The sequence below is a fragment of the Psittacula echo genome (genome assembly GCF_963264785.1).
Source record: "Psittacula echo genome assembly, chromosome: Z".
Taxonomy (NCBI): Eukaryota; Metazoa; Chordata; class Aves; order Psittaciformes; family Psittacidae; genus Psittacula; species Psittacula echo.
This window is the reverse complement of record NC_137742.1, coordinates 13,545,120-13,566,990: the sequence shown is the minus strand read 5'-3', so window position 1 is coordinate 13,566,990 and position 21,871 is coordinate 13,545,120. Positions and strand designations below refer to the sequence as shown.

At 39.9% G+C, this 21,871-nt stretch overlaps 1 protein-coding gene across 1 annotated transcript; it reads left to right on the top strand.

Moving 5' to 3' along the window:
* Window positions 1-1,226: 1,226 nt before the first annotated feature.
* On the top strand, window positions 1,227-21,390 carry AMACR (alpha-methylacyl-CoA racemase; the record flags this gene model as incomplete). The annotated part of the gene is made up of 5 exons (XM_080636643.1): window positions 1,227-1,476; window positions 4,125-4,268; window positions 6,832-6,992; window positions 12,297-12,483; window positions 20,981-21,390. The coding sequence occupies 5 exons, from the start codon at window positions 1,227-1,229 to the stop codon at window positions 21,388-21,390; spliced, it is 1,152 nt and encodes a 383-aa protein (XP_080492769.1).
* Window positions 21,391-21,871: the final 481 nt, after the last annotated feature.

The window sequence follows — 21,871 nt, the reverse complement described above, 5'->3', positions numbered from 1 at the left end:
CCTGTTTCATCCCCTCTCCTGGATGGATGTCTGCTCCTGTGAACAGCCTAAACAAAAACAAAACGATCGCAGCCTCCAGTCAAACATGGCTCCGTTTCTAGCAGGCTGCACTAAAACAGCAGCTGTGTGTGAATGTAGGCTTTATTAAACCTGGCCTGATTTAATCAAACATAAACCCCTGTGCTCTGCGGAGGGTAAACAGGAGACATTTCTGGCTGAAGTCCCGCAGCACTCCTGGCCAGCAGATGGCTGATGGCCTCCACAGCGAGTCTTCCCTCTGTGGCACTGCTCCGCGCAGGTGAACTGCAAGCATGAAGATCTGATTAAAATCTGTGTTTAAGATCACACGGCAGCCCTGTCCTGACCAGACTGCTCAGGTGCTGCTGAAGACATCAGTACCCCAGTGGTGGGTTCTGTCCCCAGAGGAGACAAGGGGGACCTGCTCACAGCCGATGGAGCAGGAGCAGCAGCATCAGACAGCCCAGTTTAAAAGCACGTCTGGTGAAAAAAGACCCCAAGGTTTAACCAGCTCTTATATATATATAAAATATATATAAAATATATATAATATATAAAAATATATAATATATATTTATATATATTATATATGTATATATTATATATTTTTATATATTATATAATACATATATTATAGAAAATTATTATACATATATATGTATATATTATATATATTTTATATATTATATATTTTTCATATATATTATATAAAAAATATATATATATATTTTAACCTAATACTCCAGAGTGTGACCAAGGGAGGCTGAGGTGCGTGTGGGTTTGGACCATCCTGTACGGGGTGGACGACTGGCATGGCTGTTAGCCTCCCTCCACAATGCGACAGTTCATGCTGGGGAGCTTTTTCTTAAACTAAGTGTTGATTTTCACATCTTTTACTGTCTGTCCTACCCCCAGTAACACGAGAATACCTGTTTCTTGTTACCTCCTGGTGCGGAGGGGTAACACAGGCAGACCGGAGCTCAAGGACGCGGCCGCGGGACAGCACGGGCCGTCTCCACTGGCGAGCGGCCAGTCGAGCCTCCTCAGCCCCCGGAGACAGGCAAGGGAACAGCGCTGCGGGGCACAGCGCACTCCTCCAGCGGCACTCACGGGGCCGGGGGCCGCCGAGCCCGTCCCCGGAACCGCCTCGGCGCGGGCAGAGCGACAGCGGGGATCGATATCTCGGCGCTCGGCAGACAGCAGCCGCCATGGCGCTAAGCGGAGTGCGGGTGTTGGAGCTGGCCGGCTTGGCGCCGGCGCCGCTCTGCGGGATGATCCTCGCCGACTTCGGCGCCAGCGTGGTGCGGGTGGACCGGGCGCCCCGCTCCGCCGTGTCCACCGACGTGCAGGGCCGCGGCAAGCGCTCCTTGGCGCTCGACCTCAAGCAGCCCTCCGGCGCGGCGGCGCTGCGGCGGCTGTGCTGCGCGGCGGACGTGCTCATCGAGCCCTTCCGCCACGGTGAGGCGGAGACGGCCCGGGGCGGACCGGGGTAGGGTAGTGGGAGCGGGGCGGCTAGGAGGTGGAGCTTGGGTGGGTGGCCGTGAGGGGGCTGTGGGGTGCGGTGCTGAGGGGCTTGAGGGAAGGGAGCAGCGTCTGCGGGGTTATGTGGGGTTATGTGGGGTGAAGACCGCTGCGGGACGTACTGGGGTTTGTGGAGTGCAGCAGCCCTGCGGCGGCCCAGGGAAGAAGCCGTGGAAGGTGCTCGGCCAGCTGCCTGAACAGGGAGTTGCCCCACTGACAGACACACTGAGCAAATAGTTCTGGATGGCACAAGGGTTTGGCCGAGCTGAGGAGCCGTGCACACAGCGTCGGCGTTGGTCCTGCAGTGGTTGTCAGGCCTGCTGATACAACTCAGTTTACATTTGTGAGGTTAGCTTGTGACTAAGATGTAGCAAGTAGTGGTCCAACTCTCAAAGTGTATGATTCATAGACTCAATTAGGTTGGAAGAGACCTTTAAAGTCATCAAGTCCAGCCATTACCCCAGGACTGCCAAATCCATCACTAAACTGTATCACTGAGAGCCTCATCTACACGGTTTTTGAACACTTAGAGGGATGGCAATTCCACCACTGCTCTGGGCAGTTTGTTCCAGTGCCTGAGCACCCTCTCAGGGAAGAAATTTTTCCTAATATGCAGTCTAAACCTCCCCTAGTGCAGCTTGAGGCTGTTTCCTCTTGTCCTGTCACTTGTTACTGGGAAGAACAGACCTACTCCTACCTCTCTTCCTTTCAGGTAGTTGTAGAGAGCAATAAGGTCTCCCCTGAGCTTTCTCTTCTCCATTACTCTGAAGACAACAGATTTAACATGCTTGCTTCACTTATAAACCATACATAGGCACTCATCTTACGCTTATGCATGGGGTATTTCAGTATCTGTGCTGCTCCTTGAAGATGCTGTTGTGTTACAAAGAGTATCACCAAAGGCAGATTGGACAAAGCTCTGAGCAACCAGATCTCATTGAAGATGGCCTGCTCATGGCAGGCGGGGTTGGACTGGATGACCTTTAAAGGTCCCTTCCAACCCAGACCATCCGGTGATCATGCTTCAGTGAGGAGCTAACTGAAGGGTTTTGGGGTTTCTGAAGTCAGCTGAGAAATAGAAGGCTGTGTCAGTTAAACATCACACATTATAAAAACGCTTATGTATCCTGTGTCATGGATAATGCTTTGTGTTCTGAAAATGGGTTCATGATTGTGATGGTTTTTACCCTAGGATTTTTTTTGTTTAGTTCCTCAGAAGCTGTGCAACCAAAATTAAGACATTAAATCCCATTTTTCATTGTAGCTAGTTGTCTATTTTCTAGTGGAAGTTTCTGTTTTCTTTGGTTACGTAGGCATTTGGGTTTTTGTTTTAGTTTTGTTTTTTAATCTAGAATTGCAGGTAATTTTGTAACTGGACATTAGGCTTTATGGGTGCGTAACTGAGCTAGGCAAATCTGTGATTGAGCAGGAAGCTAGTGTGATCCAATGAAAAGCTGAAGACACAAGTGACAGGAGAGTTTCTTTAAATACACATGCACTATTGACCTTTGGACAATGACTTTCTAACACCAGGAGGTATTTGGCACTCATTTCTCACCTGTGTTTTGAAAATCTTACTCTTTACCAAGTTTCACTGCATAATTCTCCCTGGCATTAATCACTTGCCACTGCCCAGTAAAAAAATACAGTAGAAATGGATTTCAAGGATCTATTAAATATTTAGCAATATTATGGGCTAGCCTGTGAAACAAGTTGCAGTAGTAGATTCTGGAATAGAACAGGCATTGACATTATGCTATCCCCCTCCAAAATGTGTCGTCTGCAGTGCCAGCGTAAATTATAGAGCATAGTCTGGACACACTGCACTAAGCCAATTAAAATCTTTCATTTATTTGCAATTTGAATTTACTTCATATAAAACCACAATTTTAGGCTGCCAGATCAAAATTTTAGCCCTGATTAACTGTAAATCCATGCTGACCAAACTTACATTTCATTGATTTCTGAAGGTTCCTGATTCTCTGTGTTACAAAAGAATGCGTTTTCTTTTGTGCAGTTGCTACAAATAATTGTGTGGAATACTAGCATCGTCCATCCACATCAGTGAGTTGAATGATGCAGGATCACACAGAATACTGAGAGGCTAATATGGTGAGGAAAGTATATTCCAGGGAAAGATGAAAGAGATTTCCAGTCATTTTACTGTGAAAAATATAAAAGTTTGCTCTTCTCTGTCTCTCTCTCTTTTTTTTTTTTTTTTAACAAGCCTTTGGTAGCTTTCTCTGTCATTCAGCAGCAACAAGCTGCCTGGCAATCTTTTGGAGAAGTAAAACAGGAAAAGAAGCTGAAAAGAAGAAAGAACCTTAAGGAAAAAAAAAATACCTTAAAGCTTCATTTCTGCTTAATTGACTTGTATCAAAAATGTGTGTGTATGTATATATCTATGTTGGTAATTTATAACATTCTGGTTGGTTGTGCTGTAATACGGCTACTGAATTGTCATCTATTCCTTCATAAATTGCTGTTTAATTTTGTTGTTGTATGATTTAACTTTGAACCACGGACCTTTCAAGTTTTACAAAAAATAAATGTGAGTTAGGATTCTCTGCCTTTGTCTTTTGAAGGTGTCATGGAAAAACTTGGGCTTGGTCCAGATGTACTTCTGCAGGAGAATCCCAGACTCATCTACGCTAGACTTACTGGATTTGGCCAGACAGGAAAATATGCCAAGTCAGCAGGTCATGACATCAATTATTTGGCTTTATCAGGTAGGCTGTAAAATTTCCTGACAAGTAAGTTCCACCTCTCCCTCTCAAATCAAGACTCAAGAATTTATCGAAAGGTTATTTGCAGGTAGCTCAAATTATCTGATGTGTAGTCTGATGAAACAGCTGAGCAGTGTGTGTCAGTGAAAGGATAGTTTCTTTTCTCCCTGCATCTCCCTGCTCCTTTCTCCCCAGTCAGCTACGGTGCTTGCTTAATCCCTCTGTAAGCTACTTCACACATTGGAAACTGGCCAGGAGAAATGAGGATGTTTTTCTGTCAGGATGTTGAGGTGAAGCATTTCATTAAGGGATTCAACAAATGCAAAAAATAGGCACAAGAAAGGAGCAAACATGGCCTGGACAGGGTGTTAGTTTTGGGAGCCACAGTGGCTGTCTTCTGAGGCTGTATGGCATTTTCCTTCCTTTGTGCTGTTTTAGCTGGATAAAGTTTTACTCTTTGAAGAGAGGACTGAAGTTTTTAAGCTTTTTTGCCTTTCTTCAGGGCCTCTTTCCTATAAAATCTGTGTGTTTATAATCCCAAAAAGGCTGCAGATTATTCTCCATGTTTGTGGGCAGGTTTTTTGAGGAAAGAAAAACTAGGCAGCCTCATCCATTTGAGCTCTTTTGCATATCTGCTGTAAATATCCCTCCACTGATACCAAGTGAAAGAAAGGTGAGCTTAAAGTGGCAATTCTGTGTTTCCTTAAGCTGGAGACAGTATGTTGTTTTTAACTATCATGATCCTCCAAGTATGCAGTAACAAACAATAACAAAATTACCCGACTGTGGTGATAGCCATCAATGTGTCATGCATCGTCCCATTGACTGGTGTTCACACTGCTTCTGTCTCTGCTGCTTCTCCCAGCCTTTGAAGGAGGAGAGGAAGTGGCCTAAAACTTCTTGGCTTTGCACTGCATAAAGCATTTCTTTTAGGCTCAAACAAGGGCCAGAGTAGAAGCACCGCAAATACGGTGATTCAGTATCACCTGCTATAGAGTCAGCGGAATTACATTTCTCTAGCAAAGGCCTAAAGGTCTTCTCAGTGTTTAAATTGTCAGAGAATAAAAAAGAGTAAAAGGAATGTTGCCTCATTTGAAACACTTTTGACTTCATGTCCAGGTGATTTTAAAGTATTATGACATTTTTCTTTGTTATTAGCATAGGGAGTCAATACAGAGACAGCATAGTATGTTGCTACCTCAGATTGTTGTGCTTTCTGTTTACAAAAGGAAAGAAACATGGTTTTGTTGTTTGGGGTTTTGTTTTTTTTGTTTTTTTCCTCTGGAGATGATTTAATCAGTATTTTGGTTAGTGCTGTCTCCCTAAAATTAAATAATTTTGGTTGAAATTTCACAGTCAACTTTTTCTGCCTTTTTGAAGGAAATAGGACAAGGTGTTTAGGAGGTAACATTCCTCAAAAAAGAGAACTTGTATCCTGAGTATTTTCCAGATGAGCTTTGGATTTCTTTAACTAAAAAATAGGTTGCATTAGAAACTCCAGCTGTAAGTTAATACATTAATCTGCTGGTGCCTGTGATGACCTTTAGACTATTAAAAGTGAGGTTTTAGTCAGTGACTGGGTTTGTTTGCACTGCAGGCTTTGGAAACTTCTTTATACTGTGCACTCAGTCGCTTGCTCTTGTGTTCATCAGACCATTAACTAACTAAACAGTACATCAGGTCATGCAGTTCTCAGGAGACTTTGACCATGTATGCTGCAAGTCTCAGACTTGAGGCTACAGGCACAAGAGATGTAAGGTTGTACTGCAGAGCATCTTGCTGGCCAAAAGGGAATCACTGTGAGAGAGCTACAAAGAGTAAGGTGACAGTAAAGAGGTGGTTCAGGATGGCAGAGAAAAGCTAGCAGATTAAGAGCTCCATCTGAAGTAAACTGCCTTAGCCTTTGCTCTATTCCTTTTCATTTCTGCATAAACACAGGTTCTCTGTGTCTGTGTTGCATGTAATAAGAGTTAATCTTACCGTGTTATTCACCCATTCGTCCTATATGCAACTTGTTTTTTTTTTCCAAGGGTAGTTGGAGAGGGAGGATAGTACTGAAGTGCAATTGTTGGTGTGAAATCATTTGTTGTGATGGGTTATTTTCAGAGAAGACTGTACATCTGCATTCTTTGCTTAAAAGATTAAAAGAAGTAGTTTACCAAAGTTGCTTTGAGACATGTTCATAATGCCTATTCAGTTCTTACAGGGGAGGTTCTATGTATGTACAAAGTACTAATACAGACTTATTGCACACCAGGTTTTTTGGATGAAATTTTGTCTGTATATAGCTAAATTATCAATGGTTTATTTCTGAGAGTTTTATTAAAATCTCTTTAATTAAATGCATCTTCACTAATATGATTTCATATATTACATACTTTACAAATGAAAGATTAACTATTTGATAAGAAACAGCTGAGTAGAGACAGAAAACTGTTGTTAGGAGTTTGCTTTCTCCCTTGTTTACTTGCATGGATGAAAAAGAATGAAACTTTGTAGAAATGTAAAAGTGAATATTTATAGTGAAATTTATGCTTATGCTTGCTTTTTTTTGCTCTACTGTCAGGTGTGCTGTCAAAGATGGGTAGAAAAGATGAAAATCCTTATGCACCCTTAAATCTCCTAGCTGATTTTGCTGGTGGAGGTGTCATATGTGCACTGGGCATTGTTACAGCTCTCTATGAACGTACCAAATCTGGCAAGGGGCAGATCATTGATGCAAGTATGGTAAGTTTGGTCTCAAGGAAAGTAGAGTTTCTTAAGTTTGCTTGTTTGCGTTTTTCCTACTTTAAATCTGTAAAAGGGAGGAATTCTGAGCTTTTAAGGTTAAACTTTGTGAGGTTTAAGATTGAGAACTTGGGAAAAAGGAAGCAAGCAATCTCATAAAATGGCTATTCCTTCATGTGCAAGCAGTTTTCACATACCAGTGTTGCCATAACATCCTTAAGGTGTGAGACACAGACTGCAGCTGTAACCCTGTACCATTCCTTATCTTTTTTTCCAATCTGCCTTCTTCACAAAATATTAGCTGTATATATTTGGTGAGTAAGTTTGGTGTATGGAAATAGGCCTGCAAGAAAGCTGGAGAGAGACTTTTTACAAGGGCATGTAGGGATAAGACAAAGAGGAATGGCTATAAAATGAAAGAGGGGAGATTTAAACATTAGGAAGAAGTTGTTTACCGTCAGGGTGGGGAGACACTGGAACAGGTTGCCCAGAGAAGCTGTGTCTGCCGCATCCCTGGCAGTGTTTAAGGCCAAATTGAACAGGGCTTGGAGCAACTTGGTCTAGTGGAAGTTGTCGCTGCCCATGGCAGGGGGTTGGAACTAGCTGATCTTTAAGGTCCGTTCCTACCCAAACCGTTCTGTGATTCTATGATTAATATCATGAATAACAGCAAAAATGACAAACCTAATAAAGAATTGCATTAGCTTTATACAAGGTACATCTGGTAATGAATTTATGACAGGTCATGTCATGTCTGACTATAGCCACTGTTCCCTAGAATAATTACACTGCTATGGATTATTGCCAAGAAGTCAGTTTCAAACACTTCGTGTTAATGTGCTGTAAAATGAATGAAAGGCTAAATTAGCTTAATAATGAATACCATGCGTTTTTTCACTGCAAGGCCACCCACTTAGACAAAGAGGAGAAATTCACATTTATATTTATCCTTGAAACCTTCATTACCTGGAAGTGCTTTTTCTGTCTGTCTCTCTCTCTGTTTTTAAAGAGCATTGCAATTAAAATCTGACCTACCTCCAAAGTGTTATGGTAGAGTGAAGGCTATGATTTGGACTTAAGTATAAATTTAAAAATAATACATTATTTGAACAGAATAGCTTTGTTGAAGAGATCTTGAAAAGAAGAGCATAGCAAGAGGTCTTAGCTTACTTGAAAAAGTTTTTGGGAAATTCACATGACGTTCTCAGAAGCAGCCAACAGCATTATGGTCTACATAAAAATCCTATGGGATAAGTGCAAAACTGGTCTAATGTTTTTACCCCGAAAATAGTTCTTAGTAATTGATTGTCAAAACAAAAAGCTTACCAAGTTGAATTCTACGAACATCTCTTAGTGTTTTCTCCAATAAGCTGAATAGCAGATGAGTGGTTGTGTTTAGTAGATTTACAAATTATATGCATGTGGGAAGAACTACAGGAATGTTGGACACTTGGATTAGAACTGAAAATGACCTTGTCAAGTTGGAGAAATGACCTGAAGAAAATTGGCTGAAATTCATGGAGACCACTACAGAGTGTAGTTCTTCTAGGCAGAAACAATTAGCTGCACAAAGGCTGTGTGAAAACAATTGGCTGAAGTACAATCCTGGGGGTTTATAGTAGTCACAAGCTGAACATGAGTGAACAATATGATGTTGTTGTAAAACACATGCACACTGTATTGGGATATGTAAACAGGAAGTAGAGTCAGCAAAGTTTCTATTCAACATTTCTAAGGTCAATTTGAGGAAGTCCGATAAATACAACACAAGTGACCTGAGTCTAAAAACGTGACCTACAAAGGAAAATTGAAGGAGTCTGCGTATTTGTGAAGCAAAAACTGTGGAGAATTGTGACTGGTCTTCAAATATTTAAAAAGATATTTCTTGCAGTTTAGAGCATTACCTTATTTTCACTATTGGTACTTTAAATTATTAAAAGAATTTGTTACAAGAAGAATCAATGTAAGCCTGCTAATGTCCTAATGAGATCTGTGGCTTACTGGGAATGGAATGTGTAATGACTTTTTGTGGGGTTTTTTTTAAGCCCTCAAAACTTCCCTCTTTCAGTTTTTTCTTGTCTCATTGTAGATGTGGAATTTACAGTGCTCTGCTGATGTTTCTTGTGTCTTGTGAAATGGAGGGAGTATTGTCCACTACCACAAAATGTACTTTATCTGGCATTATGTTACATTCCTTTCACTTGAGAAGACTTTCAGTGAGCAGTTAATGAGAGCCATACATGCCCCATCAACAGCAAAGACAGTTAACAGACTGAGTTGATGAGCCTGTTTTTATATCTTAAGCTTCTTTCATGGAAGTAGATATTTTCAGAAGCGCAACACAGCATCATTTCAGCTGTCATTTTAAGTTGTTGCACAGTTCAGGTAGCCTGAATACATAAGGGCTCTGACACATGGTGGAATTTTCTGTGGCAGAATAGGGAAGCTGAATTTCTGTTTCAGCAGCTTTGTGTCTTCAGGATTACTTTTGTTAAATTTTCATCTTCATGGATTGTTTTACTGACTACTTGTTTGGTTTTTTTCCACTTATTACAATGTCTGTTTTTCTGAAGTAATCTAAAAACGTAAGTATTCGTTGTCTTTGAGGTTAGTAGTCCTAGATTGAGATCTGATTTTTTGCAATAGAACAGTTTGTTATTTATCTTTTATTTCTAATTACTGTGCTGAAAGCTGAAAAATGGCTTGTGAGCATTCTTACAATCAGTAAAATACACACAAGGAAGCCCTCTACTTGGTGAAACTAAACTGGTACAAAAATTGCATAGAGAGGATCAGGCTAAGGGCTAAAATTGCATCACCTAATTGCAGTGTCCAGTATTATTGTTGCCCTGTGTAAAAACTAGATGCTGGATCCTGTGTTTCAGTGGTCTACCTTAGAAGAATGAAATACCTGGTCTGAATTGGTTTATGTTAGTTGCTGTCTCTTCTCATTGATTCTAGAGGTATCATAGGTTTCTTAGAGTGGGCCTCATAGTTCCCATGTGCTGAGTAGGATGTGGAGTGGACACTGCGATGTGATACAGTAGGCACAATTGTACATCTGCACTGCTGCGCCATACTGAAATAGAGGCATGTGAGTCAGGGCCGTACTTCAGGTTCACTCCAAATTCAGATGGTGTCTTCTGATGGTAGGCATCTGATTAAGTGTGACTCACTCTTTGTGAAGAGATAGCTGCAGCAGATGATGGTGGTAATGACAGCTTGTGCAATAGCCCCATGGCAAGAGCATTGAGCTGTTCAATGGAAGTCTGGGGTTCCAGGTTTTTCTCAGCCTGGAGATATTCAAAACCAAAGCTTTTACACCCTAGAGGCATTCATTTGTCATGAGGGTAAAGATGAGGTTGATACAGAATCATTCTCAGCTTTGTTTGAACTCTTTCACTTTGAAGAAGGAAGAGAAGACGTGTGTAGCAGACATGTCAGGTTGCCCAGTGCCTCTGAATTCTTGTCCCTGCTTCAGAGACTGCTTTTAGCATGATGGAACCATTAAGTGAAACCCATAACTGTTACTGTAATCACTTTGCAGTTTGGCTTAAGTGGAGTCTCCCCGTGTTGTGCTTTTCAGTTTTTGAAGGAAAGTGACATTAGTGTGTGTGTGGTTTGCCTTTGGAGGTTAGCTGCTGATGTTAGCCACCTTTACACTTGTCTCTGAATTGCAGCGGGCCTCAGGTGGAACCTATCTGTCCAGTTGTCCAACCAGGATATTTCTGTAGTCCCTATACTAGTCCAAACCATGTGCTATTTTACTTTTAAGGGTTTCCAGGGCAAGTAGCATTGTATATAGGTATTGAGTAGTTCTGTCAGAACCAAAATCTAATTTTCAGTTAAAGCTTATTCTGATATTATTCCTTTCTATTATTATGAAGTGAAACCTTACTTCAGATTTTTTTTTGAGAGGGAGTTTTTTGGTTTGTTTTGTTGTTGGTTGTGGGGGTTTTTTTGTCAGTATGAGTAGTGTTACAGAGTGTAAGGCAAACACTGTTTTGATATCCTTGCAATCATTTTGCAAACATATAGGGGAACGTATACAGTATTTTCTCATACAAAAGTATTTTAACTGACTTTAACATATGACAAGTAGGGCAAAAGTATTCCTGTCCTCCTTGTGGCGGGTACTTCAGAAAGACACCAAGTAATACACATTAAATGAAGAAGCCTTCATGCAGACATACTTCAAAGATTTGTGTGCTTTAAATTCTTGCTTAGAAAGGTAGAAACTAATAGACCTTTCCACATGAAAATTCAGTAGCTTTTTATTTTGGTCCAATCTGTGTGATTTTCTCTATAGACAATATTAGGTTAATTTTGCACAGCTGAAAATGCATGAATCAAAACAATACTCAAAACAGTACAGCTCATGTTTCCCTCTGTTCTGCTGCAATGTTTCTGGCTGTATGCTGTTACTGCCTCACCTTCTCTCAAAGTTTTTCTAATGCAGTTGTAAAAAAGAATGGATGCTGCTGGTGAGCAGAACTGTAGGATGTGATTTTGCTTGGAAAGACTGGTATAAGCTTGAGAATTACTGAAAAGCTGAACAAACTAAATTTTCATATGGTTGTACTCCACATAGCCAAAATTTTAAGGAGTGAACAGGTTTAATAATTTTTCTTTTAGTGCCGTATGCATCAGACACTTGCCTATTTAGGATAACCTTATGTCTCTGTACCTGCCAGCAATGAGAGTGCGAGAATAATTTTTGTTTTAACTTAGTGATGGAGATGAGCTTCCCAGTTCCCATGGTATAAGAGAGCCTTAACCTTTGATTTCCTTCCAGTTTTCTTATAAAAATAGCAGTCTCTTTATAATCTGGAACTTCAAAGAAGTTAATATTAAGATAAAAATTTGATACTTAACAAACTGGTATAGACATCTTGATTTCCAGACAGCTGTCAGATTACTTAATGTTCTGTAGCACCAAAAAGCTTGTTCCATCACGTAAAATTACTTACATTCTCTTTGTGAGTAGTTCTCCTTGATTACTAATGTTTGCGAACTTGCTAAACTGACAAACTGTGTATGTTGAAAGTGTGCTATCCATCTGAAGCTGCATTAGTACATTTATGCTCCTTCTTATTCTCTAATTCTAGATGACTTCACATACGCAATATGAGCAGTAATTGAGAATTTTAAGAAATTAAGCTGCTTACAAGAGATCTTGTCATTAAAAATCTTAACAAAGGACTGAACTGGCAGTAAGGTTTTTGCTGTTTTGTTTTATGTAGAATTAAGGAAACATGCCAGCTAATTTACTGAAGCTGTTACTTTTTCCTTTGAACCTTCAAGGTGGAAGGAGCAGCATACCTAAGTTCTTTCCTGTGGAAATCACAGAATCTGGGACTTTGGAACAGACCTCGAGGTGAAAACATGCTAGACAGTGGTGCACCTTTTTATGAAACCTACAAGACCTCCGATGGAAAATTCATGGCTGTTGGTGCCATTGAGCCTCAATTCTATGAGCAGTTAATAAAGGGTAAGTAGCTTGGAGCAGTTGTTTCACGTTAGCAAAGCATGATTCAATTCTTTACTGATTCATTACATTGGTTATGTTGATTTCTTTGTAAAAGCCAAACTCTTCTCGAAACTAATTGGGTAGTAGCGTAGCACTTCAGTTGAGTCTCTTCTAATATTTGGTTTCTTTCTTTTTTCATCCCTTCTTCACCTTACCTTCACAAACTACTCTTAAATTACAGGTTTTCTTCTGGAGTTACAGTAAGGCTTGCCTGTGATGTGACTGGAGCACTAAATAACTGTTTTGGAAATCCAATTTTTTCAAGGGATTGTGAATGTACTTTAAAAATGAGACCTAATTCTTTAGTATTGCATATGAAATTTCAAGCAATTTTAGGTGTTTTTGATATAATTCTTTTTGAAAAGAAGCTATTTCAATTGCTTCAGAAATGAATGTTCATTGGAAGTAATTCATAGTATTTCTTGATAGAACAGAATTTTTCCAGCAGCAAAATCAGCTTTATGAATTAATTTCCACCACACAATTTCAAGACAGCCTTTACTGTCTGGTTGTAGATATAATTTTTATATTTGATAGGACAGTCTTTAAGTATGAATATAAAATATGGTTTATCTGAGAAATTAGAATGGTCATGAAAAATCATTTTCCAAAGGTAAAACAAATTTGCAGGTGCCTCTTTATTCCTGAACTGTTTGTGTGCTGCAAGCTTTTAAATCAGATGTGCTCTTTGCTTCTTAATAGTTATTTAATTTAAAAATAATTTCTTCTGTTGTGCTCCTTTGATCTACCAAAGCAATTGGTATTTGGTATACCAAAGCATTGCAAATTGCAATGCTTTCTGTACAAATTTTATGAAAATACAAAAAAAATTCAAAATAATTTCAGATTTATTCTATTTCCATTATTCTGAATATGAAGGATATAAGTTCTCAATCTAATTTTAGTGTTGCTTAATGAGTAGAAGGAATACTAACAAAGGATATACGTAAAGTGGGTGTACCTAGTTGTTATATGAACTATTTTTGTATGTGCGTGTGCTAAACCTTTGCTGAGTGAGCTCCTACTTCTTGTTCAGTCTCTGCCCACTGATTATTCCTTGAATTGCGGCGTGGATACATGTACTGCTTTTGGCTGTGATGGAGTTCAGTTTCTTTGTAGTAGTGAGGGGATTTAAGGTGCTCTTCTCCTACATAGTAGCTTGTATGGGTAGATGTTTTGGATTTGTATTGAAGATTGTGCTGATAACACATGGATGGTTTAGTTACTGCTCAGCAGTGCTTATACAGAGCCAAGGCCTTTTCTGCTCCTCACACTAGTGAGGAGGCTGGGGATGCACAAGGAGTTGAGAGGGAGCACAGCCAGGACAACTGACCCCAATTGACCCAAGGGATGTTCCACACCATATGATGACCATATGAGAGCATATTGTTTCAGCAATAAAACTGGGGGGAGGTTGGGAGGCGACACTCCTCAGGGCCTGCAGTTCCAGGAGATGTTGAAATTCAGGAGCATGGTAAGATGAAATGAGGGTATGGGGCTGCAAGATGGGGTATGCAGCTGGTGAGCAGGATCCCAAAGAGAGATCTTCCTCTATACATTATGACTTTGTTCTCTTGCAATGTGTGGTGCTCCCAAGGTGCTTCTCTATTTTCTCAAACTTACTTAGTTTCCCCCTGCGAACCCCTTAAGAACTTTACTTGCCATGCCATGTCATTAACTGCAGTGTGATCCAGCACTGGGTTCTTAATTCTGCAGGGAATCGCTGTGGTGAATCAAAACCAAAAGGACATTAGTTTCACTTCAGCTAACCAGAATTCTGAGGGCAGTGACAAATGGTTCAGAAATCATGTTCCTTTTGCAGTTCTGCAATCTTTACATCTCTAGCTCTTATATTTCCAACACCCATATCCTTGTGTTCTCGTTATATAGGAGTAACTAAAGTAATGTACTCTCTGAATATGGACAGAGAGACATAAAGTGGCATTTGAATATATTTTGTCTGGAACAGCGCTAAACTGTTCACCAGGAGAACTGACCAGAATTATGGATTAAAGAAAAAAAAAAGTATGAAATAAACTATGGAAATTGGAACATACCATTTTAAAACTACTTCAAAGCAAGGAATTAATGCCTGAAACAGGCAGCTCAGCTTAAGTCAAAACCCCTAAGGTTTGTGAAAGAGCAATACAATTCTCACAAGCAGCTTTTTCTTCCTTGTAACACTTAAAGGCTTAAATTCTGAACTGAATTTCTGTGATAGAACTCCCAGAAAGGAAAATTCCCTAAGCCACAAGAAGAATCTGTTCTAGCTCAGTACATTATTGCTTCAGAAAGCTTGCAACCGTAACTGCTGAAAGGGATAAATATTTCTTATGTGAAAATATGAACAATTCATAATATGCACCTAAAATACAATAAAGAAAGACCACTTATTGTAAATACAATATTGTGAAAAAAACTTGAGTTTGGTCTGATACTTTAAGCAACAAATATATACAAAAAACCCCAAAGAAACATTCTTGACATTTTATAAGGACTTTTTACAAGGACATACAATGACAGGACAAGGGGGAATTTCTTTAAGCTGGAAGAGGGGAGATTTAGGTTAGATATTAGGAAAAAAATACACCCCTCTGAGGGTGCTGAGGTGCTGGCAATGGTTGTCCAGAGAAGATGTGGCTGTCCCATCCCTGGCAGTATTCATGGCCAGGTTGGACAGGGCTTGGAGCAACCTGGTCTAGGGGAAGGTGTCCCTACCCATGACAGGGGGTTGGATCCAGGGGGTTGGTTGCTGTTCAAGAACCCTTCCAACCTAAAACATTTTATGATCTTATGACTGTAAAAAAGCAAAGGTTGTGATACAAATGGAGACAAAAAGCAAAATTTCCTTAAAAGGCTGTAGTGTCATTTTGTTAAATGGTAGCAGCAGACTGGTACACAAGCACAGCTGTGACTGAAGTTGTTGTCCACTTACAGACAGGCACTCCAGTTCTTTATTGCTGAGTAACTATTTTTTAAACTTCATCTGTTAAAATCAAGCCATTCCTATGCACTGTAAGCATAAAGAATACTTTGAAACATGGAAAATAAAGTTGCCCAATGTGCGTGCCCCAAAATAGGCAGATGAATTCTGAGTTGCTGCTTCAACTTTATGCTCTAAATTTCTGAGAAACAACTAAGAGGAACTCAGAATTTTAGCATTTTCTTCAGTGAAAAGCTATCTAAGTAGGACAGAGACCAGTCAGTGATCATGCTATATTGCCTGACCGGTACATGCAGCCATCAGACACTGCTTTCTAGATAAGGTGACTGGCTGGTTGAGAGACAAAAGCCTGAGTCTTGCTGTGTAGTAGTTACCAATACAAGAATGCTGGAGCATCCAGCAAAGATTCACTGAGAAGAAGAATGACAAATAAGACCAGACTGTTACAGAATTTGTTTTCTCTTTAAACTAACATACGTTCCATCCCACCCCACTCCTGTAGCTTTAAAGTAAGTGCTATTCAACTTAATCTGTAGAGAAGTATAAAATACTGCAGCCATGAACGCTGCAGGCCAGTGTTTGATGACTTTAAGCCAAACATACGGGTATTTGAATAAGCAGATATATTCTTTTCTTGTTTTCTTTGTATTTAATACAGCCATTGTCCCTGAAGACGTGTTGGAATTCCATTCCCCAACTTACAGGCGTCTGTTTTACTTTGTTACCATCTACTTTTGTTCTCCATTTCCCACAAGTACAAAAATCCCAAGGGATTTGAGGAGAATCAAAGAACTGCAAAGTGTGGAATAACTTCTTACATAACTTCTATACTTTCTTTTTCAAGACTGAGTAGCTTAGAACTCATGTTTGCAAACAAGTCATACTCACGACAGTGAGGGACCATCTTCCTCGGCCGAGAGCATCTTTGTTTGACAAGGTTATTGGCATGGTAGATTGTGCTTGGTAGGGAAAATTGAATTTCTGCTTACCACAAATATACAGTTTATTTTTTTTTTTAAGTTATGTGAGAAACTGAAGCTATATAAAATAGATATGGTAAATAATAGTTGTAGTATTAGGAGTGTATTCTGGGCTCACTATAGACTGTTTGCTGTTAACAAACATTCTATAATCCTTTTACTTACATTAATTTCATTACTACAAAATTCAGCCATTAAATAACTAAAATGCCTTTGCATCTTATGAAAAATCTGATGTAAGAAACATATGCTACTAATGTTACGTTTCAATATTTTGAAAGAGACAGAATGTGTTCCAGCTGACCTGTAAATTGCTTCTGCAGGTTTCTCTTGATTTTTAGCAGTGTGTTTCATATTGCTGTAGCCAGGTGTCGTGGTTTAAGCCCAGGCCGTAAATTAGAACCACGCAGTTTCTACTCCCCCCACCTCCGCCCAGAGGGGTGGGGAGGAGAATCGAAAGAATGTAACTCCCACGGGTTGAGATAAAAACAGTCCAGTAACCAAGGTATAACACAAATCACTACTGCTGCCACCAATAATAATAATGATAAGAGAAATAACAAGGGAAGAGAATACGATACCACCCGCCAGAAAAGAGCCGGACAGAAAAGAGGACGTGCCCTTCCGGGTAGCTCCCAGTTACATCCCAAGGCATGACGTGCTGTGGTATGGAATACCTCTTTGGCTAGTTTGGGGCAGGTGTCCTGTCCCTGCTTCCTCCCGGCTTCTCCTCCTCCCTTGCAGAGCAAGAGACTCTCAAAGTCCTTGGTCAGGGTAAACATTCTGACCAGCAACTGAAAACATTGGCTTTATCAGTATTATTCCCAGGCTGAAAGTCAAAACCACAGCACTGCACCAGCTACTAAGAAGGAGAAAAACTGACTGCTGCTGCTGAACCCAGGACACCAGGCTACAAAAGGCTTGCAGAACACAGTAGATTATCTGAAGCTGGCCTACAAGGATGCTGGAGAGGGACTCTTCATCGGGAACTGTAGTGATAGGACAAGGGGTAACGGGTTCAAACTTAAACAGGGGAAGTTTAGATTGGATATAAGGAAGAAGTTCTTTACTGTGAGGGTGGTGAGGCACTGGAATGGGTTGCCCAGGGAAGCTGTGAATGCTCCATCCCTGACGGTGCTCAAGGCCAGGCTGGACAAAGCCTTGGGTGACATGCTTTAGTGTGAGGTGTCCCTGCCCATGGCAGGGGGGTTGGAACTAGATGATCTCAAGGTCCTTTCTAACCCTAACTATTCTATGATTCTATGATTCTATGAATTATAGCAAGCTACTGTGATCGTACAATAGACTTGCTTAACAAAGCCAGTAACATTTCTCATGCTATAACTTCTGTATCCTCCTGTAACCTCCCAGCTCTGACTGAGCTACAGGGCCTTTGATATCCATCTGGACTACACAGGCTTAGTTTACTAACCCAAACCATTCTATGATTCTATGATTTTGTATATAGTAGTATATGGTAGTAATTGTTTCATCCTGTGTTGTCATGTGGTATACCATACAATAAGTTAGTAAGGTGAACTTTAACTCTTTTCAAACTACTTTGATACTCCTACATTGTGTGACTTGTATTTAAAAAGAAGGAAAAAAAAAATTAGGAAGGGTGGCAGAGCACTGGAACAGGTTGCCCCAGGGGGGTTGTGGTGTCTCCCTCTCTGGAGACATTCAGACCCTGCCTGGACATGTTCCTGTGTAACCTGATGTAGGTAGCCCTGCTTTGGCAGGGGCTTGGACTAAATGATCTTCAGAGATCCCTTCCAACCCTAATGAATCAGTGATTCTGTGATTTTTCAAGAACAGTTATTTCAAAGCTGTGCGAGGGCAGTTTGCCTGGCTTTTCTAAACAAAAATCCATACATGAAAATTTGGACAAAAAAACCTTGGAAACAAGACGTGATTGCTTTACCAGATATTCTGTGTAAAAGATACTTTGCTTTTGATTATGTTGGGTGAAATATGTCATCCTGCGGTATCCCAAAACAGTTCTGTGCTGTGTAATTGTTTCCTTGTTGACTCAGTCGCTCCTGCTGTGATTCTGTTCGTCTGCACCACAAATGGTTAGCACAAGCTGGAAAATGAGAAGCTGTAGTGCTTAAATGCTGTCAGTTTATGCTATTTAAAGTTGAAGTCTTCAGTGGTCAGTGGAAAATGAGCATATAATATTAAATTCCAGGTTCTGCATATTGTTCTATTTTGCTAAAGCGTGTACGGTTAGGTTGAGCCAACTTTCCATCTGGCATGATCTTTAATATAATTGTGTAATGGGATAATGGTAGAGCTCTGTTGATGTTGGACTGGCTACTAGAAACCAAACAATAATTAATATGCAAATAAAACTTACAAAATAATGTTTCCAATTGACAGTGTTTCGTGCATTGAGACAGTGTCTCAGTGTGTTATTACTTATCATTTGTGGGAAATAAATTTGCCTCACCTAGTTCTTAAGAAAGCTATATAGCACTGTACATCTTTAGTATTATACTCATCAGCTGATCATTTTTCAGGATGATATGAATGGCTATGAAGACTAGATTGTAAGTTTAGTGATTTAAAGTGCACATGACTCGGTAACTTGATAAGGAGTGATGTTTATTTACCTTGTAGTAATATTTATCCTGATACCTATAGTAATCTCTTAATAAGATATGAAAATGCTTATTCTGTCTTTGACTCTGTTGATATTCTTCTAAACACGAACAACTGCAAGGCTCTATTCCTGAGTCTGGAGACTGGCAATTTCTCTGTGTTTCCCTTTGCAGTACCAAAGTTAAGATTTCAAAGCATATATTTGTTTTCAAAGCTAGTAAGTATCTTGTGCTCAGCAGTTTAATTCTTAAATACTATGATTACTTGGGGGAGACTATGAGCCCCAGGAGGTGCATGTAGTAGAGATTATGAGCAGAAAGAAAGAATTTAAAGAGCACAAGAAAGGGCATTGTCTTCCTTTGTTCTCCCCTGTATGTTTCAGTAGCTATGTGTCTACCACTCTCAGTGACAAATAAGCTGTAGAAATAGAAATACGCAGATTTCTTTCCGCCTATCTGCAGCTAAAGATTAGAGGAGATCAGTGTAGCCAAGGCTGTTATCAGTTGTAAGTCAAATCATTAATCTGATACCAGGTATTCAAAGATATAGGAAAGAATGCCCAAAATCAAATGTTTGCAGCAATCGACATTTTCCTTGCCATTTACACAGAGCTGTTGTTCTCTAAGCAGCTCCCTTTTCTTGTTGTTTGTGAAGCATTATGATGATAGTTGTTCTCCAGCCTTTCTTAAGTTCTCAATTTAACTTCTTATCCCTTTTCTTCTTAAAATTTTCCTGCTATGTTCATGCCCCTATATTTCAAGGTGTGACTGACTGGACAGCCCTCAATAAACCGCTTCTGATTTCTGTTTGATTTTGTAGGCTGTTTGTACATCTGTTTATAATATCTACATTTTGAAAGTATAATGTAATTGCCTTTTAAAAGTGTCATTTCCTTTTCTCATTCTTGTTTCTTGCCTCCATTTTGAGACAAATCCTACAAGGAGTGATAATTCTTGCATCTCTTTGAAGTAGAAGAATGAAAGGTTAGGAGTGCACAGAGCACAATCCTTGAGAACAAGCTGTGAAACTGGCTGCACAGGAGAGATGTAAACTCCCCAGTGACAGGAAAGGTGGTGCTTAGTTCAGGGAAGGACCTAAGACATCTCTAGTTCAGGGACTTTTCAGTACAAAGCCTGTGTCTTAGAAGGGATGTGCATACTGCATACCTAGTCATGCAGTTGATCTTCTGGGAAGCAGAGTTCTTAAGCACTTAGTGAGTGCAGGGACTATGGGTTTTATTTTCTGGAAAAGCAGCAGTAGAGTTGGAGCCTGGAAAATGTGCTGGAGAGAGAGGGGCAGCAAACACTGCTGTAGTCCATTTGGACTGAGGGAGTCAAGAAGCAGTCAGTTAACCTGCAGGCATCTGCAGCTGAGCAACCTCATGCACATTGAGCCTTGATATATCCATCCTCACCATCTTCTCATCTCTGGCACAGAAATAACCCAGTTGTGTTGGACTTCAAACACAGTAGCCTGCTGAATGTCCAGCTCTGGCTGATGTACTGGCTTTTATGAGGTAGAAGCATATTTCTATAAACCAAGATGCATTCAGCAGACTTTTGTGTTGCTACTGCCAGCTAGAGAATACAATACCTATTGTAGAAAACGTTCTCAGGACAAAATGTTATTTCTAGGCAGCTGCTACTCTTATGCAGTGTTTATACAAATGAGTGTTTGTTATATGCACTTAGTTAAAAGGCTGTAGCTGATGCAGTTTAGTCTAATTGCAAATAATAGAACATTTTATTCTCCTGCTCCCTCTCCCTCATAGGTACCCTAATAAAGTTTGAAATGACTCTCAGCTAATATGCTCTGCTGTGTTGGACTGCTTGTGAAATATTAGCTTCTTGAGAAACATACCTAGTTGTGAATAGCACTTGGTAATTTATCTGAGCTACGTTACAGTTAAACTTTGTTTTCCTCCTTTCAGGTCTTGGGCTAGATTCGGATAAACTTCCCAGTCAGTTGAGTTTCTCCGACTGGCCCAAAATGAAGAAAAAATTTGCATCCATATTTGCACAGAAGACACAAGCTGAGTGGTGCAGTATATTTGATGGTACTGATGCCTGTGTGACTCCTGTTTTATCCTTTGATGATGTTGCCTCCCATCAGCATAACAAACAAAGAAGGTCTTTTATCAAGAACGATCAGGAAGAGATAAGTCCCAGACCTGCTCCTCTTCTATCAAGGACGCCTGCTGTTCCATCGTGTAAAAGAGATCCTTTTATAGGAGAACACACAGAAGAGGTACTTCTGGAATATGGATTCACTAAGCAAGAGATTGCTAAACTTTATTCTGATAAGGTAATAGAATTCAGGAAACCAAAATCTAATTTATAATCACTGACTATGTAGAGCAGACAAATTTCAGGCTGATACAGTGAGATTTTATGCATTAAAAATTGAATTATGTAATAAAAAATGTTTCTACAATACTGCTTTGAAATAATTTAAAGAAAAGTTATTAAAGTTCTAAATTCAACTGAAAACAGTGGGAGCTGTGTACACGTGTACCTGGGTGGTGTGCAGTCTAGGATGATACCAGGATTGTGTTCTGAAGATCTACACAGCTGGCTTAGAAAGCAGCTGAAAATCCTCAAAATTCTTCAGTAAATATTGCCTCCTGTGAAACGTTTGTTTCTTTTAATTCTTAGTTACACTGTTGCATTGTAATATATGTTGTAATTACATGAAGGCGCTACTTTTCATAAAATACAGTTATATTCTTCCTAAACAAGTGGTTGTGGTGTTTATTCATTGATTAAAAGGGATCTTTTTTTCCTCTTATCTTATCGTGTTAGTTCATTTGCCGAATCATGCC